This window comes from Hypanus sabinus, chromosome 22 (assembly GCF_030144855.1).
Source record: "Hypanus sabinus isolate sHypSab1 chromosome 22, sHypSab1.hap1, whole genome shotgun sequence".
Lineage (NCBI taxonomy): Eukaryota > Metazoa > Chordata > Chondrichthyes > Myliobatiformes > Dasyatidae > Hypanus > Hypanus sabinus.
The window spans coordinates 50,546,839-50,569,182 of record NC_082727.1 but is presented as its reverse complement, the minus strand read 5'-3'; the positions used below and the strand labels follow the sequence as shown (position 1 = coordinate 50,569,182).

The window sequence follows — 22,344 nt, the reverse complement described above, 5'->3', positions numbered from 1 at the left end:
TTAGAACCCTCAGCCACCGACCTTTGCTTTTGGACTTGTAACCCCCAACTAGATCACATCACTCCTCCCCTGCAAATACTGTTTAGTCTACCACCTCTCCCTGACACCGATTGGAATACTTGATTAGGCTGCCATAACCCATAGCTTTTTGCTGTCAAGATCCTTGACAGCCAAACCCTTTTCTAATCACCTTATGACCCTCAATTTAGCTGCCTAGTTTCGGAGCACCTCATTACTTCCAGGATCCAATAACCTATGACCCCCATATGGGGCAGCACAGTGGCGTAGTGGTTAGCACAAGGCTTTCCGGTACCTGCGACCCAGGTTCAATTGTCCCTGCTGCTTGTAAGGAGTTGCTATGTTCTCCCCATGACCGCGTGGGCTTCCTCCGGGTGCTCTGGTTTCCTCCAACAGTCCAAAGACACACTGGTTGGTAGGCTAATTGGTGATTGAAAACTGTCCCATGATTAGGCTAACGTTAAATTGGGAGATTGCTGGACAGTGCAGTTCAAAGGACCAGAAGGGCCTACTCCGCAGTCTCTCTCAACAAGCAAATAAATAAGCAGATAGATAAATAAATAAACAGACAAATAAATAAATAAATAAATAAATAAATAGATGAATAGATAAATGAACAAATAGATAAATAAATGGGTATAGATAGATAAACAAACAAACAAATAAATTTAAAAATAAATAAATAAAATGAAACCATTCCAAATCTATATTCCACCATTCTGAGCTTCAGGCAAAAGCCTTAGCCCCTCCAGGACTAATTTGGATGCACACAAAACCTGGATCTGATTTAGAAATATTATTTGTGGGATAAATGTTGCCGAGAGCTCGAGGGTTACCTTAAAAAAACACCAAAGGATCTTTTGTCTCCACAGAAAAGAGCAGAAGGTATCCTAAATTAAAATCTCAAATCAAATGCAACACTTGTAAGAGTGCAGGAGACTTTCATGTGCACTAAAGTGTCAGGCTAGATTCTTGTGCTTTCATCCCTGGAGGGAACTTCAGCCAGGAGTTTTTGATTTAAACTTGAATGGTACTAAATGAGCCTCAGGTAATGCATTAAACTGAATTCTTTTCTCCCTTCTTAAATGGATGTATAATATCCCATAGGACTTTACATTGAAGAGTTGGGTAGAGCTTCTGGTGGAAAGGCCAAAGCTATCAAAATGAATATCTGGAAGTATTACATCATTATTATTTGTGAAAGCATACTGAGGACTAATTGACTGCAGTGATTCCATATTAAATAACAGCGGCTTCACATTAAAGGCATTTTGTTGGATGTGAAGTGTATTTATACACCATGAAGCTTTTGTATTTACTCAGTTTCTTTTATTTAGATTTGTTTTTCTTTCCTTTTTCTCTCTTTCATTCACTTTAGATTTATCTGATAATTTACCATTCTGCAGATGAAGAAGGGAATAATTGAAGTTGAGACAACAGCATACATGAATCATACAATATTTTCTTTTGTAACATACAAAACATGCTGGGGGAACTCAGCAAGTCAGGCAGCACCTATGGAAATGAATAAACAGTCGAGACACTTCTTGAGGACTGAGAAGGAAGGGGAAGACACCAGAATAAAAAGGTGAGAGACAAGGAAGGAGGATAGCTAGAAGGTGACAGGTGAAACCAAGAAGATGAGAAAGGTAAAGGGCTGGAGAAGAATGAATCTGATAGGAGAGAAGGTTGACCATAGGAGAAAGGGAAGGAGGAGGTGGTCCAGGGGGAGGTGATAGGTAGATGAGAAGAGGTAAAAGGCCTGAGTGGGCAATAGAAGTAAGGAGGAGTGGTTGGGGTGAAGAAATATTTTACCAGAAGGAGAAATTGATATTCATGCTATCAGGTTGAAACTACCCAGATGGAATACAAAGTCTTGCTCCTCCACCCTTTCTGTTCTTCATAGATGATACGCAGACTGGCATTTATAGCCCATCACTAATTGGTCTGGAACTGAGAGACTTCCGAGGCCATTTCAGATGACAATTAATCAAATATACTGCTTTTCATATTGTCTACTTCTCTGAAGGAAAGCTTTTTGCAACTATTTTTTCATTTCATGGCTACTATTACACATGTGTTCTTTTTTCCCTCAAATTCCTGTTGTATTTAAATTTGCGCAGATGGTATGGAGTAAATTCATGTCTTTGGATCAGTAGTCAAGACCTCCAAATGATTAATCCAGTAAGCATAGCATCCGGAGTCATAGAACACTGCAGGACATAAACAGATCCTTTAGCCCATCTAGTCTGCGCTGAACCATTAATCCCCTTAGTCCCATCAACCTACATCCAGAACATTGCACTGCATACCCCTTCTATCCAAATTTATTTTAAATGTTAAAATTGAACGCCCATCCAGCACTTGCACTGGTCGCTCGTTCTACACTCTCACTGCCCTCGAAGTGAAGAAGATCCCCCTTGTGTTGCCCTTTCACTTTTCACCCATGACCCCTAATTCTAGTCTCACCCAACCCCAGTCATTAAAGCCTTCATCCATTTACTCCATCTATACCCCTCATAATTCTGTATACTCTATCATATCTCCTCTCAATTTTCTTTCTGCGTTCTAGAAAATGAAGTCCTAACCAATATATCGTTAAATTTTTGTTGCCTTACTGATATAGTCCAAGTCTAATGATGATGATTGCACAGATTTATCCACTCCCTGTGCTAACTATCGCTCACTGCCTTGCCCTATGCAACTGTCCACATAGTGGCTCTATTTAGTATGCAAACAGGAAGATCTTCTTTGAGCTTGTTATCTGTACTGTTCAAAAACAAAAGAGAAACCATTTCTAGAAGGGATTTTGTAAGTTCTGCATACAATAATCATAGAATTCCAAAAGCTTTTATGCAATATTTTCATCAGATCACAAATAATAGATTACTGTATGGGACTGTAACTGTACCAATGTAAATATACATATTGAATGCTAAATATTAGTTCTTTGTGTATCAGTAATCTTTTTTTAATCTTTAAAGAAAATAACAAACTGCTTAAAGAGTAATAGGTTTCTCTTCTTACCACTTCCTAGAAAATGATTTTCTAACCAAACCAAGTCACTTCTGTGCAAAATAAAGGCAGATATTTCTTCACATATAAAGAAGGAAATAAATCAAAGAATGAGTCATACTAGGCTGCTTTCATGTCTCTTAGAGACCAGCTTTAAAGTTGCCATGCAACCCATTAGCTACATGTCATGCATGCCGATGGAGACCAAAAAAGGATAAGGAGTAAAAAGCACCTTTTCAGCGAAGCCAAAATGTCCAGTTGCGCACAGAGATTTGCAATTCTATCAAGCAAAATTATAGCACTGATCTGATTTATGTAAAAGCTGAATTAATATGATTTAAATATATATTGATCAACAACAGTCAATTCATTGATTTAAGAATTTCATTACATCATTCTGTCTTCTCTACCAACATATATTTTTGCAGAAATGTGGTTTTATTTATCTTACAAGATCTCTGTCTACAAGATGTGAAGAAATTGGTGTATTACCTCATTCAATTTCTTCCTGATTCTCTGAAATTCAGTCTTGTGGCTCAGAAGCAATATTATTTGTTGAGCTGATAAGTTTCAATTCTATTCATCAACAAAGTACACTTCATTCACCTATTTAATTTCATTACCTTCCTCCAGACTCTTTAATAATATATAATGTCGTAAATTGAGAATGCAGACACTTCAATTTCTTCTTCATTCTCTAGAATTTATAGGGTGGTGTGAGGTTTGATCAAATGTTTCTATAGAGTCTAAAAAGCAATATTATTTGCAAAGCTGAAAAGTACATGCCATTACTAAGTGCGCGGCACTGATAGAGCCAGTGAACATTTCCCAGTCATCTTCATAATTTTGAATAATTTTATTATTAATGGCATGAAACATTGAAAATAAATTATCTGATTTAATTTCTGGAAGTACTTCTGTTTGTATGCACTCAGTGGTCACTTTATTGTGTATACCTGTTCATTAATGCAAATATCTAATCAGCCAATCATGCGGCAACAACTAAATGCATAAAAGCAAGCAGACATGGGTCAAGAGGTTCAGTTGTTGTTCAGACCAAACATCAGAATGGGGAAGAAATGTGATCTTAGTGTTTTTGACCATGAAATGGTTGTTAGAGCCAGTCAGAATGATTTGAATATCTCAGAAACTGCAAATCTCCTGGGAATTTCACACACAACATTCTCCAGAGTTTACAGAGAATGATGCAAAAAAAAAACATAAAAAAAAGAAACACCCAGTGAGCAGCAATTCTGTGGGTGAAAATGGTTTGTTAATGAGGGAGGTCAGAGGAGAATGGCCAGACTGGTTCAAACTGACAGGGAGGCCACAATAACTCAAATAACCACAACAGTGATGTGCAGAAGGTTATCTCTGAATGCATAACATGTTGAACCTTGAAATGAATGGACTGCAGCAACAAAATACAATGAACGTATACTCAGTGGAGATTTTAATAACTGAATATATTTTGCTCAAGTATTGTCTGCAGGTTCCCTCAAATGACTTTCATATACTTTTAAAGTTTACTTTATTAAATGCAGTATCTGCATTTTTTGTTTGTGCATGATGCTTTGGATTTCTAGCATCTGCAGATTTTCTGGTGTTTGTGAACCAACAGGATGTGGTTTACCTTGAGTAATCAAATATTTACTTCAGTTTTCAGGGAGCAACAAATTGCTATGAGCAAGACTTGTTTGGCATGTTTAATTACAGTTATGTTTAGTTGGCCTTTGCTGGTGTGACAAGCTTCTGGTCTGAGCTGAGATATCAAGCAACCAACTAGTAACTCTGATGAGTTTGCCATGATGAGTTTGAAATCCAGTTATCTTGGTTACCTGTATGTGTATTTCAGCAGCTGACAAAAAAATGGAAGTGACAAAGATGTACCAATAAAGCTTGAAAAGTGAGTAGAAAAGTAAACTGCTTTAAAATATACTATAGTGCAATTGTAAACAAAGTTTCATCTCAGTTTTGGCAGCGAGCATTGATATGAATTTAAAACACCCTTGCTGATACAGAAATCAGAACATTTTTTCAGTCATTTAAATCCCATTTCAAATGGAAGATGTAGAACATTAGAATTCCAAAGACTCCTCCAAGGGCCAACAGGGGTTTTCTCTACAGATATTTTGCAATCAAGGAGGATGTATTCCTGCAGCAGCCAGTTATCACTGTATATCCCAAAAGAGCATTTCTGCTCCTTCAGAGCCTGCAAAAAAAAAAGAATTTCTGTTGCCACTTGATAGCTTCCCACTAAGTCAAAATGATATTTGCCTTGTGATGATATCCCTGAGAACCCACATGTATATATGGAAAGGATCCCCATTAGTTTTATGTAGGTGGCCTTGATGGCTACAGAGCAAATTGTGCAGTTTGAAAGATGGAGGAGAAAAATGATACACTTGATTCTGCTTTCCTAAAATTCCTTAAAGGATATTGAACAGAGGTTATGGAGAAAAATAAAAGAAAGTCTGTGGGAGTCCAACTGCACCTAATGGAACGTGAATATGCAAGATTTTCTTTTAGTGACTCCTTTCAACTTTCCATGTGAACTCTTTAACTGTTTTTTTTTCCACATAGATATCACAGTCTGAAATAGCGGAGAGTGGGAAGAAATGAAATTGAGCACAGTGGAACCCGGGGATTTGAAAGCAGAAGGCTTTTTTTTTCATTTCCAGTTTGTCTTCTTTTGTCCATTGTTCATTTATGTATATTTTTCTTTAAATTCCATTGTATTTCTTTATCTTTTCAATCAATGCCTGCATGAAAATGAATCCCAGTGTAGTATATAAAAACATACGTGTACTTTGATAATCAATTAGCTTGAGTTTTGTTTTATTAGGTATAAATTGACCAACCATTTTCAGCCTTTCGCTGACAACCCATCCCAATGACCTCTTGTTTAACCAGGGCAAACCTCCCCACTAGCTGGCACATCATCCCTCAGACATATCAAAGCCAAATCTTCGATAAGTGTGAATGATAAGTGCAGCAGCAGGCAGACATCTCCCAGGGATAGGGTTGATAATTCAGGATCTAGCTCAAATAATTATACCATCACCATCTCCAACATCCTTGGTAGATGTCAAGAAGCTGAATAATCTGCCATGTTCACCGCCATGACATAAAGAAGCACTGAATAAACAACAACAGCACACAATGGGGGATGACCATGTCAGCTGCTGCCCAGGTCTCAAAGAGTAGCCTCACGATAACCAAGTAAGGTTCATGCACCTCAGTGAATTACACTCACTTGATCTCAATTAGTAAGGACAGACACATAAATGTCACTGTCACTTTTATATTAAATTCCTATTTACCTCTGACTTGAAGTCAGCATGATTAGTGACCCAAGGAATGATATATAACTGCTCACAGGTGGCTGTGTGTGACATTACCAATCAATATGGCTGGCTAATCCACACCCAATACATGCAAATTCAAAGTACGTTCATTCTCAATATATGTCTGCATTATACAACCTTGAGTTTCATTTCCTTTACAGGCAGCCACAAAGCAAAGAAACCTCAAAATAACCCACTTAAAAAGAAAGACCATCAAACCTCAAAGCATAGAGAAACAAAAATGTGCAAACAATAGAAGTTAGCAAATAGCATTGAGCACTGAAGTTCTACACAAAGTAATGGGTCTACATTTGAACAAGAAGGGACTGAGCTCAAAATATTGACTGTCTATTCCCTTCCAAAGACACTGCCTGGCTTGCTGAGTTCCTCCAGCATTTTGTGTGTGCTGTGATTAAATTTTCTGTGCAGAATGGGGAAATTGCGTGTGGTATTTTGATAAAGCAAACACATGCATTTTTGTGTGTTGCTTGGATTGCCAGCATTGACAGATTTTCTCTTGTTTGTGGTATTTTGATATCCAATGGCAATGGTGATGGAAGATGCTGTGACTGCACCACTTGGGGAGGGGAGGTGAAGAGTAGTGGCTGTACATTGCAAGTGTGGGGTGGGGTGGGGGGATTATAGATGGGTAGAACACAGGCTGGCTGAAGGGATGGTAGTTGAGGTGAGGGGGCTACAGGGACTGGTATGTTATTGGGACATGTGCACCCAAGAAAGAAGATGAGCATTTGAATCACCATGCAGATTCTCTAAGGTGGCTCTGCATTTTTAAGATCATGTTGTCCGAGGAGGCTTGACAATTGGTGCCCTGGACCAACAGGGTTCAAGTAGTCAAGCATTTCTCAAAGCGAACATCATCATATGTAGCCTTGGCATTGTTTTATTCAGGAATGCATTGTCTAATTGCATAGGACTGAAAAAAAAAGAGGCAAGTGATATTATTTCAGGCACATGTAATTTAAAGCCCATGAGTATAATAATTGTATTTACCATATATTATCAGCAAAATAAAACAGATATGTTTTAACACTAGTCAGCAGCCTGCGCCCAAACTCCCGTTTATCTAATTTTCCTATGCATACTGACCCACATAGGTTCTTCACTGATCTCACCGATTAAAGCGTTGAGCAAGATTGAAATCGATGTGGTCAAGAGCGGAAAGGTAGTGGGCGCTCAGCGCCGTCTGCCAGCATTTGATCTGTCTCCCTCTCCCCAACACTCGCTGCTGCTGGAGGAGCGTGCAGGAGTCTTGGGTCTTGGACATGCTTTGATTGGCGTGATTTGTGGTTTGGGCTCATTTTTAGAGAACAGTGCAGCTCGTGTTATTTGTATTTCTGGTTTCTGGTTACACCTTTCCCATTGCTACGGCCTACAGTCAAAAAATGACACAGCGCTAAACTGAACTGAACTGAACTACACTGAACATTCCTAGAGTGCTTCAAGGATCCAACATTTTCTATTTAATATTCTGTGTACTATTTGCTTGTCTGTTTGCCATCTATATGATTTGTTCTTTTTTTGTACATTTGATGTTTGATGCTTTTTCTGAATGGGTTGCAGGACTATCTGTAGGAAGATAATTCTCAGGGTTGTAGACTGCATACATACTTTCATAATAAATGTACTTTTGAACTTTCATACTATGAAGTAATCTATTCCAATCCCAAGAACTTCTTAGATATTTGTGTTTCTCCAACTTTGCACTCTTGATCCTATTGGTGTCCTATTAATGATACTGTAAGTTGTCTTGTGATGTTTTACTCTTGTTCATGTTGTGTGAGAATTCCAAGATCATAAGTTATTTTATGCATGCATAAACCGATAGTGAGAGGGACCAATTACGGTTGACTAATCATCATCATATTGTTATTGGTTTTGTTTGGCAAACTTAATGCATATTGGGAAATTGCTTTACATATTACAGCCACTTATCAAAATCAATAAAAAGAAGTGGTCCATTCATCAAAGTTATCATCAAACTTATTTCATAGATTTGTACTAACCCAGTGTAAAAAGAATAAAGAACCCATTTACTCGCTGTATTTCTCTAACAATTTTTATCCCTTATTTCTCTCAGTTTCTGCCAATATACAATCAGGTATCCTGCGGTGCCTCACATCAACACAGTTTAACAATTTGCTGATGACACTAAACTGAGTGGAAAAGCAAATTGTACTGAGGATGTGGACAGTCTGCAGAGGGATATAGATAGGTTAATTGAGTGGCCAAGGTCTGGCAGATGGAATACAATGTTGGAAGGAATAATAGAAGAGCAGATTATTATTTAAATGGTGAAAGGTTGTAGTATGCTGTTGTGCAGAGGGACGTGGGAGTGCTTGTTCATGAATCACAAAAAGTTGGCTTGCAGGTGCAACAGGTTATTAAGAAGGCAAACAGAACGTTGGCCTTCATCGCTAGAGGGATTGAATTCAAGAGCAGGGAAGCCATGCTGCAACTATACAGAGTACTGGTGAGACCACACCTGGAGTACTGCATGCAGTTCAGGTCTCCTTACTTGAGGAAGGATATACTGGCTTTGGAGGCAGTGCAGAGGATGTTCACCAGGTTGATCCCAGGGATAAAAGAGTTAACCTATCAGGTGATTGAGTCACCTGGAACTCTACTCTCTGGAATTCAGAAGGGGATTTTACAGAAACATAAAAAATTTTGAAAGGGATAGATAAGATAGAAGTAGGAAAGTTGTTTCTATTGGTAGGTCAGTCTAGAACTAGGGCCAGCGCCTTAAGATTCAGGGGAGAAGATTTAGGACGGAGATGAGGAGAAACTGTTTCCCCAGAGAGTGGTGAATCTGTGGAATTCTCTGCCCAGGGAAGCAGTTGAGGCTTCTTCACTAAATACATTTAAGATACATTTACATAGATTTTTACATAGTAGGGGAATTAAGGGTTATGGGGAAAAGACAGGTAGATGGAGCTGAGTTATGGACATATCAGCCATGATCTTACTGAATCACGGGGCAGGCTTGATGGGCCAGATGGCCTACTTCTGCTCCTATTTCTTGTGTTCTCAATAAGGAGTATTGGCAGGTGATTCCACTGTGGTGGCTGGAAGTGTGTGGAAAGGGCAAGGTGAGTGGAGTATATCACAGAATCACTTACTGTTTTCCACTGAGATTCACTGCATTGCAGTCACCAGCAATAATCCTGACTACTTCTTTAAAGTGACAAAGTCAGTTATAGTCTATCAGAAACTTGTTTCTCTATGCCAAAGTTCAAAGTTTAAAGTAAATTTATTATCAAAGTACATATACAGTATGTCACCCTATACAGCTCCGAGAATCATTTTATTGTGGGCTTATTCAATAAACCCATAGAATAATAACTATAACAGAATCAACGAAAGACTGCACCAACTTGGCCATTCAGCCAGAGTGCAAAAGACAATAAGCTGCGTAAATCCAAAAGGAAAGAAATAGTTATCCCCTTTGGTTCAAGAGCCTGATGGTTGAGAGGTAGTAGCTGTTGCTGAAACTGGTGCTGTGAGTCCTGTACCTTCTTCCCGATGGCAGCAGTGAGAAGAGAGTATGTCCGACCGAAGACTTAATGCACATTGGGACTATCTCAATGGCTCATTTAGCAAACTCATCCCACAGTGTATTTAGAAAAACAAATTGTTTTAGGTGCATAGGGGTAAAATAATTGTAAGAACATAATAAATATCAATTTAGTTGTGTAAAACACACCTGATAAAAAGTACTTAATGGTCCAATTGAGTAATTTCCTAAAATGCATGAGGGTTCCCGAACAATTCCGCAAATGAAGTAGCTCCTTTAGCTTATTTTCTTTAACTTGATAAACTGCTTATAATATTTAAAATACTGTTGTCTTTCTTTTTTATTCAATATATCACATCCAAAAGACGTGTATCAATTTTACATATGCCACATCTGTAATATGAATTTCTCTTCTCTTATTGCTATCCAATTATACTTACAAGGCTTCAAGGATCTTACCTGCAGCGTGAGTACTTCTGACAAAATTTTCTTATGCTCTGTAGTGAGCTCTGTATCAGTATCAGATACTGACTCAATATCTTCCCCTTCATTTTCAATAGAAGATCCCGTAAACTTTGCCGTCATACTGAGGGCAAATTTTTCTTGGCTTTGTTTCAAAGCACTTTTCTTCTTTCCCCGTAAATCAACATGACTGTTGGAAAATTTCATATCAGCTGTGAAGAAAATCTCACATTAATTCATGCAAGTACTGTCATGTCAAGTCAATATGTAGCAAACATAAAACAGTTTGAAATACAACATCCTTGAGAAAATGCTGTCAAAGAGTGCACTTAAGTCACAGAAAGAAAATTCAATCCTCTGTTAAGAAGATAAATTTCGATAGTTTACTTAGAAATGGTACGATTTTTCTAGGAATTTATATGATGAGTTGACATCCAAAAATTAACCACAAGAACAGTAACATACTACCAAATGCCTGTTGACTTCATTACATACTGAATTCCTCATCCACCAAATTCTCAGGGAATCATAGTTGTGCTGTTGGTGAATGTAAAGGGGAAAATTTGCTGATATTTTCACAGAGCTTGATTGCTTAGGCAGGATTTGGTGTTTTTAGCCAGGGAATGAGGGAAATAGGAACTCTGTCTAGGAATCAGTCAGATTGAGAGGCTTGACTACTTATCAACAGGAAAAGCCTAGAAGAAGTTTGGTGGAGCCCAGACCTTCGGCATTCAGAGGTGCAATGCCTGAGCCCAGGAATGGGAATACCCAGTCTGGAGTGGGGGGAGAAACTTGATTGATGCCATATTTGCCAAAATGTCAAGTAAAAGAAGCATTTAATTAAATAGAGATTGGATTCTTATTGAAAACAATCTCATGAATAGACAATGACCATGACTGATTTTCCAGAATCCCCAAGGATACTAAACTCACCCATCTGATTGGTTATTATTTTTGTTATCTAGTTGCTGCCAAGCAATGGTGTTTGTAATTTGCAGTTTCCAATTTTCAACTGGCTACAATCGTTAGTAATTCTAATCATTGTCTATTATAATAAATAAGATTATTTGATCTTATACTTGAAGTATTTTGAGCAAAATATTTGCAGATCCTAGAATTACTAACACAAAAACAGAAGAATTCTGGAACCACTCAGCAAATAAAGAATGATAGCGAAAGGAGAGAGTACAGGAAAAATGCCTGGTGGTGGAATCCTATTGCAAATGAATGCAAATGCCAGTGGAGGGGAAGGCAAGGACCAGAGAAAAAATCTCTATTCTTGTTCTGGCAGGGAAGTGAGTAAGTAAGAGATGAACCAGCCAAATGGCCTGATCCTACTTGTTCCAAGTGTGGGAGTAGGGGGTAAGTCATCAAGAGGACTGACAGCTTTATCTTCAGTCATTTTCTAGAGTACAATTTGAGATTACGTGTACATTTTGCCAAAGGAAGATAGCTGAATTTTCTGCCCATGGTTAAAAACTCTCCTACAATCCTTATTGTTTTACCATAGTTTCTCCTCCATCCCACAGATTCTCCCTTTTGCAGGGGATATTTATTCTTAGTGTCTCTTGCTCTTTGACTCTTGTATCAAACTTGTTATTTTATACTATTTCCAAATGCTGTGGATTGAAATAAATCCTCCAATTACTTCACAAGTTCAGGAAACACAGTGTTGTTGGCTTTCTTTGAGGGTACCAGATTAGTTAGCATGTGATAATTCCACGAGCAAGTCTTCAACAATTGAAGAGACTTCTTTTAGTCCTATCTAGTATTTTACACATGATCCTCTATTTCCAAAACAGCACTTGCTTAAAAGAATAGTTCTATTCTCTACCTAAATGCTGTGGAATTGTCAAATGTTCGATTGAACGCTGCTGTACATCCAAGGATTATAGTGTTAAACAGCATGGAAACAGGCCTCTTCGCCCAATGAGTCCAAGCCAACCATCTATTTAGAGGAATCATTCATAAACGCAGATTTTTAAATCCTGTCTGCATTTGTGCTATTATTATGTTTCAGCAATCAAGACTTCTTGTGTTCAGATTTCTTGTATTTTATTTTGCTTATCAGCAGCCCTTAACAACCAAGGTATTTTTACTGAGCATGACATACAAGTTTCCGGACTCACTGTGCTCCAGAAATCATTGAAACTTTGACATTTCAGCCACCGTCTCCTCTGTATCTGGGGGTTTAGCAGCTTTTGTGGCCTGGGATGAGTATCCTTGATACCCAGGAGATTCAAAGCATGATATTTTATATCATGCTTGGTATATCATTGGGTCTTTCCCCTTACTATATTCTCTATTTACTGAGTTATATTGGGAAATCATCAAAGTGTCACTGTAAATTATTAATGTAAATTGGTGATCACGGCACTAATAAACTCCAGAAGAGACCAAGAGCTTTAAACTACAGAGCAATACCCACAAAACACTAGAGGAAATCGAGAGTTCAGGCAGCATCTATGGAAATGAATAAACAGTTGATGTTTTGGGCCAAGACCCTTCTTCATAAAGTCATAGAGAAGTACAGTACAGGAACAGCTCTTTGGCCTATCTAGTCCATCCTTTAAAACCGTTTAAATTACCTACTCCCAATGACCTGCAAAGGAAGAGGGAAGATGCCAGTGTAAGGTGGGCGGTGGGGAAGACGCACAAGCTAGAAGGTGATAGGAGAAGCCAGGTGGATGGGGGCAGGATGAAGTAAGAAGTTGGGAGGTGATAGGTGGGAAAGGTGGACTAGAGAAGAAGGTATCTGATAGGGGAGAAGAATGGACCATGGGAGAAAGGGAGGATGGAGGGCACCAGGGGACGTGATAGCCCAGTGAGGAGAAGAGCTAAGAGGAGGCCAGACTGGGGAATTAAAGCAAGGAGACTTCCCTCCATAATTCACTTGTTCATTCGTCCCTCCATACTAATTTGCTCTTGGTACTTACCCCTGCAAGAGGCAAAAGAGCTACACCCAACCATTCTCTTCCTCACTTGTCATCATTCAGGGCCCCAAGCAGTCCTTCCAGGTGAGGCAACACTTCGCCTGTGAATCTCTGGGGTCATCTACTGTATCCAGAGCTCCTAATGAGGCCTCATCTACATTGCTGAGACTCAACATAGACTTGGGGGAGCACTTTGTCAAGCACCTTCATTCCATCGGCAAAAAACAGGATTTTCCAGTGGCCAACCATTTCAATTCCAATCTTCATTCCCATGCCAACAAGTTGGTCCATGGCTTCCTCTTCTTTTCAGCCATGATGAGGAGACTCTCATGTAGGAGGAGCTACACCTGATATTCTGTCTAGGTAACCTGCAACCTGATGGCATGAACAGCAATTTTCTCCAATTTCTGGTAATGTTCCCCCTCCCCCTTCACACTTCTTTATTTTCCCATTCTCTCCAGCATTGTGTGTGTGTGTGTGTGTGTGGTTTGCGTTCTTATTTCTTCTACTCACCTGCCTATCATCTCCACCAGGGGCCCCTCCATCTTCTTTTCCTCCCATGGTCTACTCTTCTTTCCTATCAGATTCCTTCTCCAGCCCTTTCCCCTTACCACCCTCTCACTTCCTAGCTTCTTACTTCATACCCCAGCTCCCACCGCCGGGCTTCACCTATCACTTTCTATCTTGTCTTCCTTCCTCTCCCTCCACCCTTTTATTCTTGTGTCTTCCCCCTTCCTTTCCTGCCCTGATGAAAAGTCTCAGCTCAAAACATTGACTGTTTATTAATTTCCTTAGATGCTGCCTGACTTGCTGAGACCCTGCACCATTCTGTGTGTGTTGCTCTGAATTTTCAACACCTGCAGAATCTCTTGTGCTTTGAATTACCTGTACATGCTAACACTTTAGTTAAGACTAAAAACAATTACTGCATTTACTACATCACATGTACAATTACATCATGATATCAAGTGACTATGTGGAATTGAACTGGTTTACTACCTACCTAAATGCTGGGGAACATTCAAATATCCAAATTCAAACAAGCATCATAATGATTCCATATAATACAATATAGAAGTAGGCCCCTTGTTCCAGTACAAGGCTGGATCCTCAATACCCACCCCAACTAAATCCTCGTACGCTTATGTCTGTGCAGCTAGATTCTGCTCGAACTCCATCTACGAGTTTGCAGATGATACCACTGCACTGGACTCTGTTCTCAAATAATAATGTGTCAGAGTCCAGAAAGGAGCCTGAGAGCCTAGCGACATGTTGTCATGACAACGGCATTTCCGTCAATGTCTAACAAAACAAAAGAGGCAGCCAATGACTTCGCAGAGGGGGTGATGCACATGCCCTTGTATACACCAACGCTGCTGGAGCTGAGAGGGATAAGAGCTTCAAGTCTTTGGGAGTGAACATCACTCATAGGCTGTTCTGGCCCAAACCTTGCTGATGTCATGACCAAGAAAGTTCATCAGCATCACTATTTCCTCAGAAAATTAAAGAAATTTCACTGTCATCAATTGTTACTATGTATTATTCAAAACATCTGATCCGGGGTCAGGGGAGGGGCATCGTGGGTGGTGGGGCTCGAGAAGACGGGGCTCTATTGTAATCAACTGTGGATTGATGGCACAAGTTTTTGGCTTTTATTATGTGATTTTGATACTATTTGTGCTTGCTATCTCATGTATTGTATGTGACTGTTCATACTGCGCTTTGTAACTTGACCCCATAGTAACGCTGTTTCATTTGGCTGTATACATGAATATTCAAGGAAGGTTGAATGACAATTAAACAAATTGAATTGAATTGAATCATGCTTGGTAAGGAAACAGCTCTGCCCATGACTACAAGAAACTGCAGAAAGATATGGTCAGCTCATCATGGAAACCAGCCTTGCCTCAATGGACTACACTTCTCACTGCCTCAGTAAAGGATAATTAAAGACTCCACCTATTTCAGCAATTCTGCCCCCCCCCCAAACAATCAGAATGAGCATACAGTCTAGCCAAAGGGTCTCAGCTTGTAACGTCATCTGCACTCTTTTCCACAGATGCTGCCTGGCCTGCTGAGTTCCTCCAGCACTTTGTGCGTGTTGCTTGAACAGGCAAAAGTCTGAATGCACGTACCACCAGGTATTATAGCACAAACGAGAAGCAACACAGATAAATTGATGGAACAATAACAGTTTATAGTGACACAGGTACAGGTTTCCCCCGCTATCCGAAAGTAGAGTGTTCCTTTGAAACCTTTCATAAGCCGAAATGGCGTAAAGCGAAGAAGCAATCACCAGTAATTTATATGGGAAAGATTTTTGAGTGTTCCCAGACCCAAAAGATAACTTATCAAATCATACCAAATAGCACATCAAACCTAAAAAAAAGGCATGTACACGCATACGCACACACCCGCCCGCACAAGGCTTTATGGTCATGGTAGTCTTTCTCGGGGTAAACACAAGTCTAAGGCAGGCGCCCTTTTTCTATATAAAGTAGAAATGACGTATCTACAGTGTAGTTTCACCTACCAGAGTCGGGAAGATTTAGCCAAAAACTGGTTTGTAGAAAAAAAATCAGTACGTACACGCATGCGCGCACACCTGCTCGCGCAAGGCTTCATAGTCATGGTAGACTTTCTCGGGGTAAACACAAGCTTAAAGCGGGCGCATTTTTTTGTAAACACGAAAATCCTCTTCGGATTTCTTTCAGCTAGCGAAAACAGGTACTAATGGAGGTCTTTCGTAAAAGCAAAGTGGCATAAAGCGAACTTCTGTAAAGCAGGGGACACCTGGTGCAGTGATGGAGAAGGTGCAGTGCAGGTAGATAATGTAATGTAATGTAATGTAGATAATGAAGGGTAGACTGCCCTTCAGTCTAGTGTCTCAGGTTTTTGTACCTGCTACTTGATAGATGGTGTGTGGGAGTGAATTTGAATATGCTGGCTGCTTTCCTGAGGCAGCAACAAATGCAGGCCGAATAAAACACTTAGATACCAGACAGACACTAGTAATTTGTTCATTTGTGGTAATTCCGGCTGCTTCCATGCATATTTGGAATATTCTTTATGTGACAGCCAAAGCTTGATCCCAAATCAAAACAAAACCATTAGCATAGCACGTTATACTTGCATGATGCGCCCACAGCTCCAATTATTGCCCCAGAGTCAAATTCCCTATATCGATCCTTTATTAGCAACTACCCTTATCCCAGTGGTCAGCAAAGATATGACCTCTGCAGCCCCCAGCTGCAAACTATCAAGAAATGAGCTTCAATACGTAATTTAGTCCCTTTGCTTTTACCGCGCCCCCACTCATGTGACTTGTTACAGTAATAAACATGTAACACAGAATTGAAAGCAGTTAGAGAACTTCCACACTCTGTATTGATGAAGTTAAAATCAAGAAATCACATTGACTTACACTAAGCAGTATTTGATAATAAAAAGTCTGAGTTAAAACTCACTCACTGAAGTCACCTCTGGGCTTCCAGCATATCATGAGACCCCACCCTACCATTACTGATCTCCCATCCATATACCTATAACCCCAATCAGAATGCAGTGGGAGATTAAAATCCAGGATACTGCATCACATTTTGGAGTAAGATTCCAATCTATTAAATTCTTGATGTTGACCAGGTTGCTGTGAGTAGCTGATGATTAGAGGCCCGAGAAGAGGGAAAGTTAATCTGAGAATCATTGAATGTAGAAGTTCTGCACTGACGCTGTAATGTAAGTTATATAAATGTTAAAATCTACCTATAATCATCCTAGTGTATAAAGACACATTTAAGTATACATACAGTATATTCAAATGAGGAAGGTTTGACCACGCTATAGGACAGTACAACAGCCAAGTGACAGTACAACATATTGTACCAATTTTTCAAAATCCTTTTTTTCATGTATTAAATGTTAATGTTCTCACATTTTATATGCAATCATAAAATGTTGGCTACAACATTGATTGCAACTTGCATCTGGAAATGATGACTCACTGGTGCTGTTATTAAGAATTAATTGATTGAGCATATGTGAACCCTATGATTCTGACAACATATGCAAACATATTTTCCCAATTATTTTAAAGATTAAATGAAAAGTCAGTGATAGCGACATAAACAAATGAAATATACTGCATCTGAAAGATGGCTCCCTACAAATCATTGAATTTTGGAACACTGAACCCCTGTGCTGAACTGTGTACTGATTTATTTCAACAGTTCAGTGTTTTCAGTTGTCCTTTAAAGGTCTTTCAGATTTTAGTGTGTGACATTGGCATTTGAACGTGCAGCATGTTTGTTTGGCATTCCTCTGCTTGCTGTTTTAATGGAGGCACTGATCCATTTCTCCTGATCTCCTCAATTAGAATCCGTTAAAACTGTTCAGCCACGGTAAATAATCACCTGCTGGTATCAGACCCAGCATGTTGTAACATTTTAGAATGATGAACCTAATGTTCTCATCATGAGACTTCCGAGTGCTGTTCAGGGGGAGACTTCAATGATTAGTGTCTGCGAACATTAATTCCAATATGGTCTGCCACTCAAATCCATAACTCAATATTTTCTGGATTTAATTATTGAGATACAGCGCAGAATAGCCCCTACTGCCCCTTCAAGACAAGCCACTCAGCAACCCCACAGTTTATTCCTAGCCTAATCATAGGCCAATGACCAATTAGCCTACCAACCGGTTTGGCTTTGGACTGTAGAAAGAATGCAGAGAGCACACGGTCACAGGAAGAATGTACAAACTCCTTACTTGCAGTGACGGGAATCAAACCTGAATCATAAAGTCTTGTGCTAACTATTACGCTACCATGCTGCCCCAAAGATCCACTGGCAGTTCACTACAGAGACAAGAACAGATCTATTGATGATGCAGTTAACATTGGTCTGAACTTCATTGTACAGTGCCTCGACTCCCCCGGTACATAAACCGGGATTCTCTTTCTTGATTTTATTTCAACCTTCAGTACCATCAACCCTGAACTTCTGCAGGAAAAATGCTCTAAGTTTAACGTACCAAGTTCCATCCGCAGGTGGACCACAAACTTTCTCTATGACAGGAAGCAGTATGTGAGATTAGACAAGCACATCCCCACATCCCGCACAGTCAGCACTGGAGTTGTGTTGTTTTCCCTCTCCTATTTCCTCAACTCATTAATGGCTGCATCTCCAGTGATCCATTGGTTAAACTGATAAAGTTTGGGGATAGCACCACTGTCATTGGACTAATTGCCCAAGGTGACAAATCCAAGCACCACCAGGAAATAAACAAGCTAGTGCCCTGGTACACCATCTTGGAGCCAAATGCCCTCAAAACTGTGGTGAAGCATATCAACTTCAGGAGAAACATTTCTCCTCCCCACCCTCTCATCATCATCAACTCTACAGTTAGCACCGCTTCAACATTCAGATTCCTGGGCATCATTGCTTTGTATGACCTCATGTAGGAGAACCATATCTCCTTCCTCAACAAGAAGGCTCAGCAGAAGATGCACTTCTTGCAGCAGTTGGTAAAATTCCATCTTCCCCAGAACGTCTTGGTGCAATTCGCTCCTGCCGTCACAGAGAGCATCTTCTCATCAGCCATTACTGTCTGGTTTGGTGAAGAATCCCCTCACAACATGTAAACACTACAGCGAACTGTCAGGTCAATAGAAAGAGTCGTTGGCTGCAGTCTACCACCACTGCAGGCCATGTTTGTGTCCAGGACAAACAATTGGCAGAAAAAATTATTGAGGGCACTACCCAGCAAGCAAATTGCCTTTTCCAAAAGCCTCCTACTGGAAAGTGCTGTAGGGCTATTACAGCAAAGCTTTATGCTTTTTTAAAAGTTTCTTTCCCCAGGCGGTTAATCTGATCAACAATTCCAGTAAGACCCCTCCACCTACATCTATCCATTACCCCATTCTTGATTGTAAACACTACATTGTAAACACTTTGAACCAGTTTTTATAAAGCTGTCTACACTGTAAATACATGCTGGTATTTATGTATTTATGCACATTTTATTCTGTATCCATACCTTAACCTCCAAGTTTTTTTTATATAATTATTTATTCTTTATAACTGTTGAATATTGTTGTTTTCTGTTGCATGTCACACCAACGCACCACAACAAATTCCTAATGCATGTACAGTTCTGTGCAAGAGTCTTAGACACATATATATCGCTAGGGAGCCTAAGACTTTTGAACAGTACTGTAGTAATTTTATGTATTGCGCGGTACTGCTGCAGCAAAACCCCCTCACAAGTTTCATGACGTATGGGAGTGATAATAAACCTGATTCTGATATGGGTCTTTATCATGGGCTGAGAATGGGAAGAGGGCAGGTAGAGGGGAATCATGGTTGAGAAAAGGGGTAGGAAGAGGGGTGGGAGCAGGAAGCACCAGAGAGACATTCTGTAATAATCAATAAACCAATTGTTTGGAATCAGATTACCTTTCCTGAAGTCTAAGGGCTGGGTGTGTCTGCACCCACACCACCCCCCAACACTGGCACTGCTTCTCCCATCCTATCCCATGCCCCTCCTGGGGTGCTCCACCCTCACCATTCTGAACATCCTTTGCTCCCACCACTCCAGTCCATGTTAACAAAAACAAAACAGTGCAAAACCAACAGACACTCTAGCAATACATATGTGCCTAAGACTTCTGCACAGTCCTGTAAAAGTATAGGGTGAAGAAAGTTGATCCTTGATCCTTCAGTTCCGGTCTCCTCATTATAGGGAGGATGTGAAAGCATTAGAGAGGATGCAGAAGAGAATTACCAGAACACTGCCTGGACTAGAGAGCATGTCTTATGAGAGTAGATTGCATGAGCTAGGGATTTTCTCTTCAGAGCAAAGGATGTTGAGAAGTGACTAAACATAGAAGTACAAGATGATAAGAGGCACAGATCGAATGGACCGCCAGAGACTTTTCCCAGGACAAAAATGGTTAGTAATGGCTATAGAGGGGACATAATTTTAAGGTGAATGGAAGAAAGTATGGGGGGGTGGTGGGGGAATGTCAGAGTTAAGTGCTTTACACAGAGTGGAGGGTACGTCAAATGTCCTGCCAGGTGTGGTGATAGAGGCAGACACATTAGGGGCATTTAAGAAAGTCTTAGATAGGCACATGGATGGTAGAAAAATGGAGGGTTATGTAGGAGGAAAGGGTTACGTTGATCTTAGAGTAGGCTAAAAGGTCAGCACAACATCATGGGCTGAATGGCCTGTACAGAGCTGTAATGTTCTACATTCTATGTTTTATTTTCCATATTCATCCAATTCATGCAAGTTGTGAAGAATTGAGAATCAAGTATTTATATGTGTTGCATCTCATTAGCAACAAATTGGAAAACCTGAAATTAATCTACAAACGTTTGTATTTATTCATATTTTTTCTTTAACTAATTCTCGAAATATGTCTCTATGTTAGTCACAACCTTGAGATATATTTCATGTAACAGTATTTTGCATTTAAGCAGTTTTCTTGAAAGTAGCAAAAGTTATTTATTTATATACAAACTATTTGCAATAACATAAAGTGTCCTACAGCTTCTTCACCGAACAATTACCAGAATATATTGATCATGTTGATCAGATATTAAGATATTAAATGACCAAAAACATGGACCAAAAATAAGTCCAAGGGTGCAACAATTGAGGAAAACAGAGAAGTTTAACAAGGGGATTCCAGAATCTAAATCTTTGTTAGTGGAAAACATATAGTAGTTGTGTGAATAAAATCAAAGATTCTTAGGAGCTGAAGTACTTCAGCAAGGGCCCATCTAATATCTTATAAAATTGAACATTAAACTATGTCTTTGCAGTTGAAAACTTTATTTCTAAAACCATGAATTTCTCTCTGGTTTGTAAACAGGCTGACCAGTTTGACATCTCTTTGCAAAAGATTTCTGTTCTCAAGCACACTTTAAAGCTATACCATGTTCTTCATAACTTATCTTCATTTACCTGACATTTCTTTAAATTGCATCTGTTATGTATCAAGGCATTTCTTCAGTCTATCTATATTCATTTGTGTATATTTCTACTTCTTTATTTCAAGTTTTGTGTCATCTTCAAACATTGAATTTATTGCACCATCCAGTTAATTAATAAATTTCATAAAGGGTCCAATTCAAATTTAAGTTACCTATTCAATATTCTGAGTCAAAATTCTGAAATAGTTTTCACCACTACACAAAGCCTAACAAATTAAATTACAAAATATTTGCTTACACCACTCTTCACACATTGCCCCACAGAGTTCAATATTTTTTCCACTTCTTTCCTGGACATAGGCTACATGAAATTCAATAAAGCATTTGAACATCTGGCTGTAATTATTCCAATTATATCCAACTCTATCCTATTCATATACTTCCTCATCTCTCTTCTGACTGAAGTAACTTCATAACTAACTGCCAACTCCTCAAAACCTCTGGTGAGAATCATTATTTTCAATTGAAGCATGCTAAATATTCTAGTGAAGGTAGATAATTTCAAATGCCACTCACAATTAGAACTCTAATTCACAATCATCTTGAGAGGAAATAATTTTTTTCTAATATTATTGTTCCTGAACTCAATTATTTTAGCCTAATTGTAATACAGGGATAACAGTGAACTAGTCTAAATTATATAATTTACAATATGAATAATAGAACAAGACTCAATAAAATATTAAAGGATCAGCATCAAATACATTAGTGCTAAAATTTAAATTCAGTTCACATTTGAAAATTTAATTCAACAGTTGGTGCTCAGTTTGATTTGTAAGATTAAGCATTTTTAAAATTCGTATCTACTTTTTATTAACTTTTTAGTTTACTCATTCAAAGTTTAAGTTAACATTTTAAAACGTGTGCAAAGAAATCACAATACAATCCTGCCATAGACTGGAAGACCACTTCGTGGAACACTTCTTCTCTATCCGCAAAAAGTGGAATTTCTTGATGGCCGACCATTTCAATTCCTATTCCCATTCCCATTCTAGCATCTCAGTCCATGGCCTCTCCTTCTGCCACAATATGGC

The 22,344-nt window shown here is 39.2% G+C and overlaps 1 protein-coding gene and 1 long non-coding RNA gene across 5 annotated transcripts in view; one reads left to right on the top strand and one right to left on the bottom strand.

Annotated features, from left to right (window-relative positions):
* Nucleotides 1-22,344, bottom strand: part of c22h10orf90 (chromosome 22 C10orf90 homolog) — a 282,594-nt gene that overhangs the window by 14,049 nt on the left and 246,201 nt on the right. For all 4 annotated transcript variants that reach the window (XM_059947699.1, XM_059947700.1, XM_059947698.1 and 1 more), the window contains one exon: nucleotides 10,375-10,589. In XM_059947699.1, coding sequence (XP_059803682.1) covers nucleotides 10,375-10,589 — 215 coding nt within the window. The remainder of the gene's footprint in view (nucleotides 1-10,374; nucleotides 10,590-22,344) is intronic.
* LOC132379599 (uncharacterized) overlaps nucleotides 1-22,344 on the top strand; it is a 124,533-nt gene that overhangs the window by 28,699 nt on the left and 73,490 nt on the right. The gene's annotated exons all lie outside the window — the stretch shown is intronic.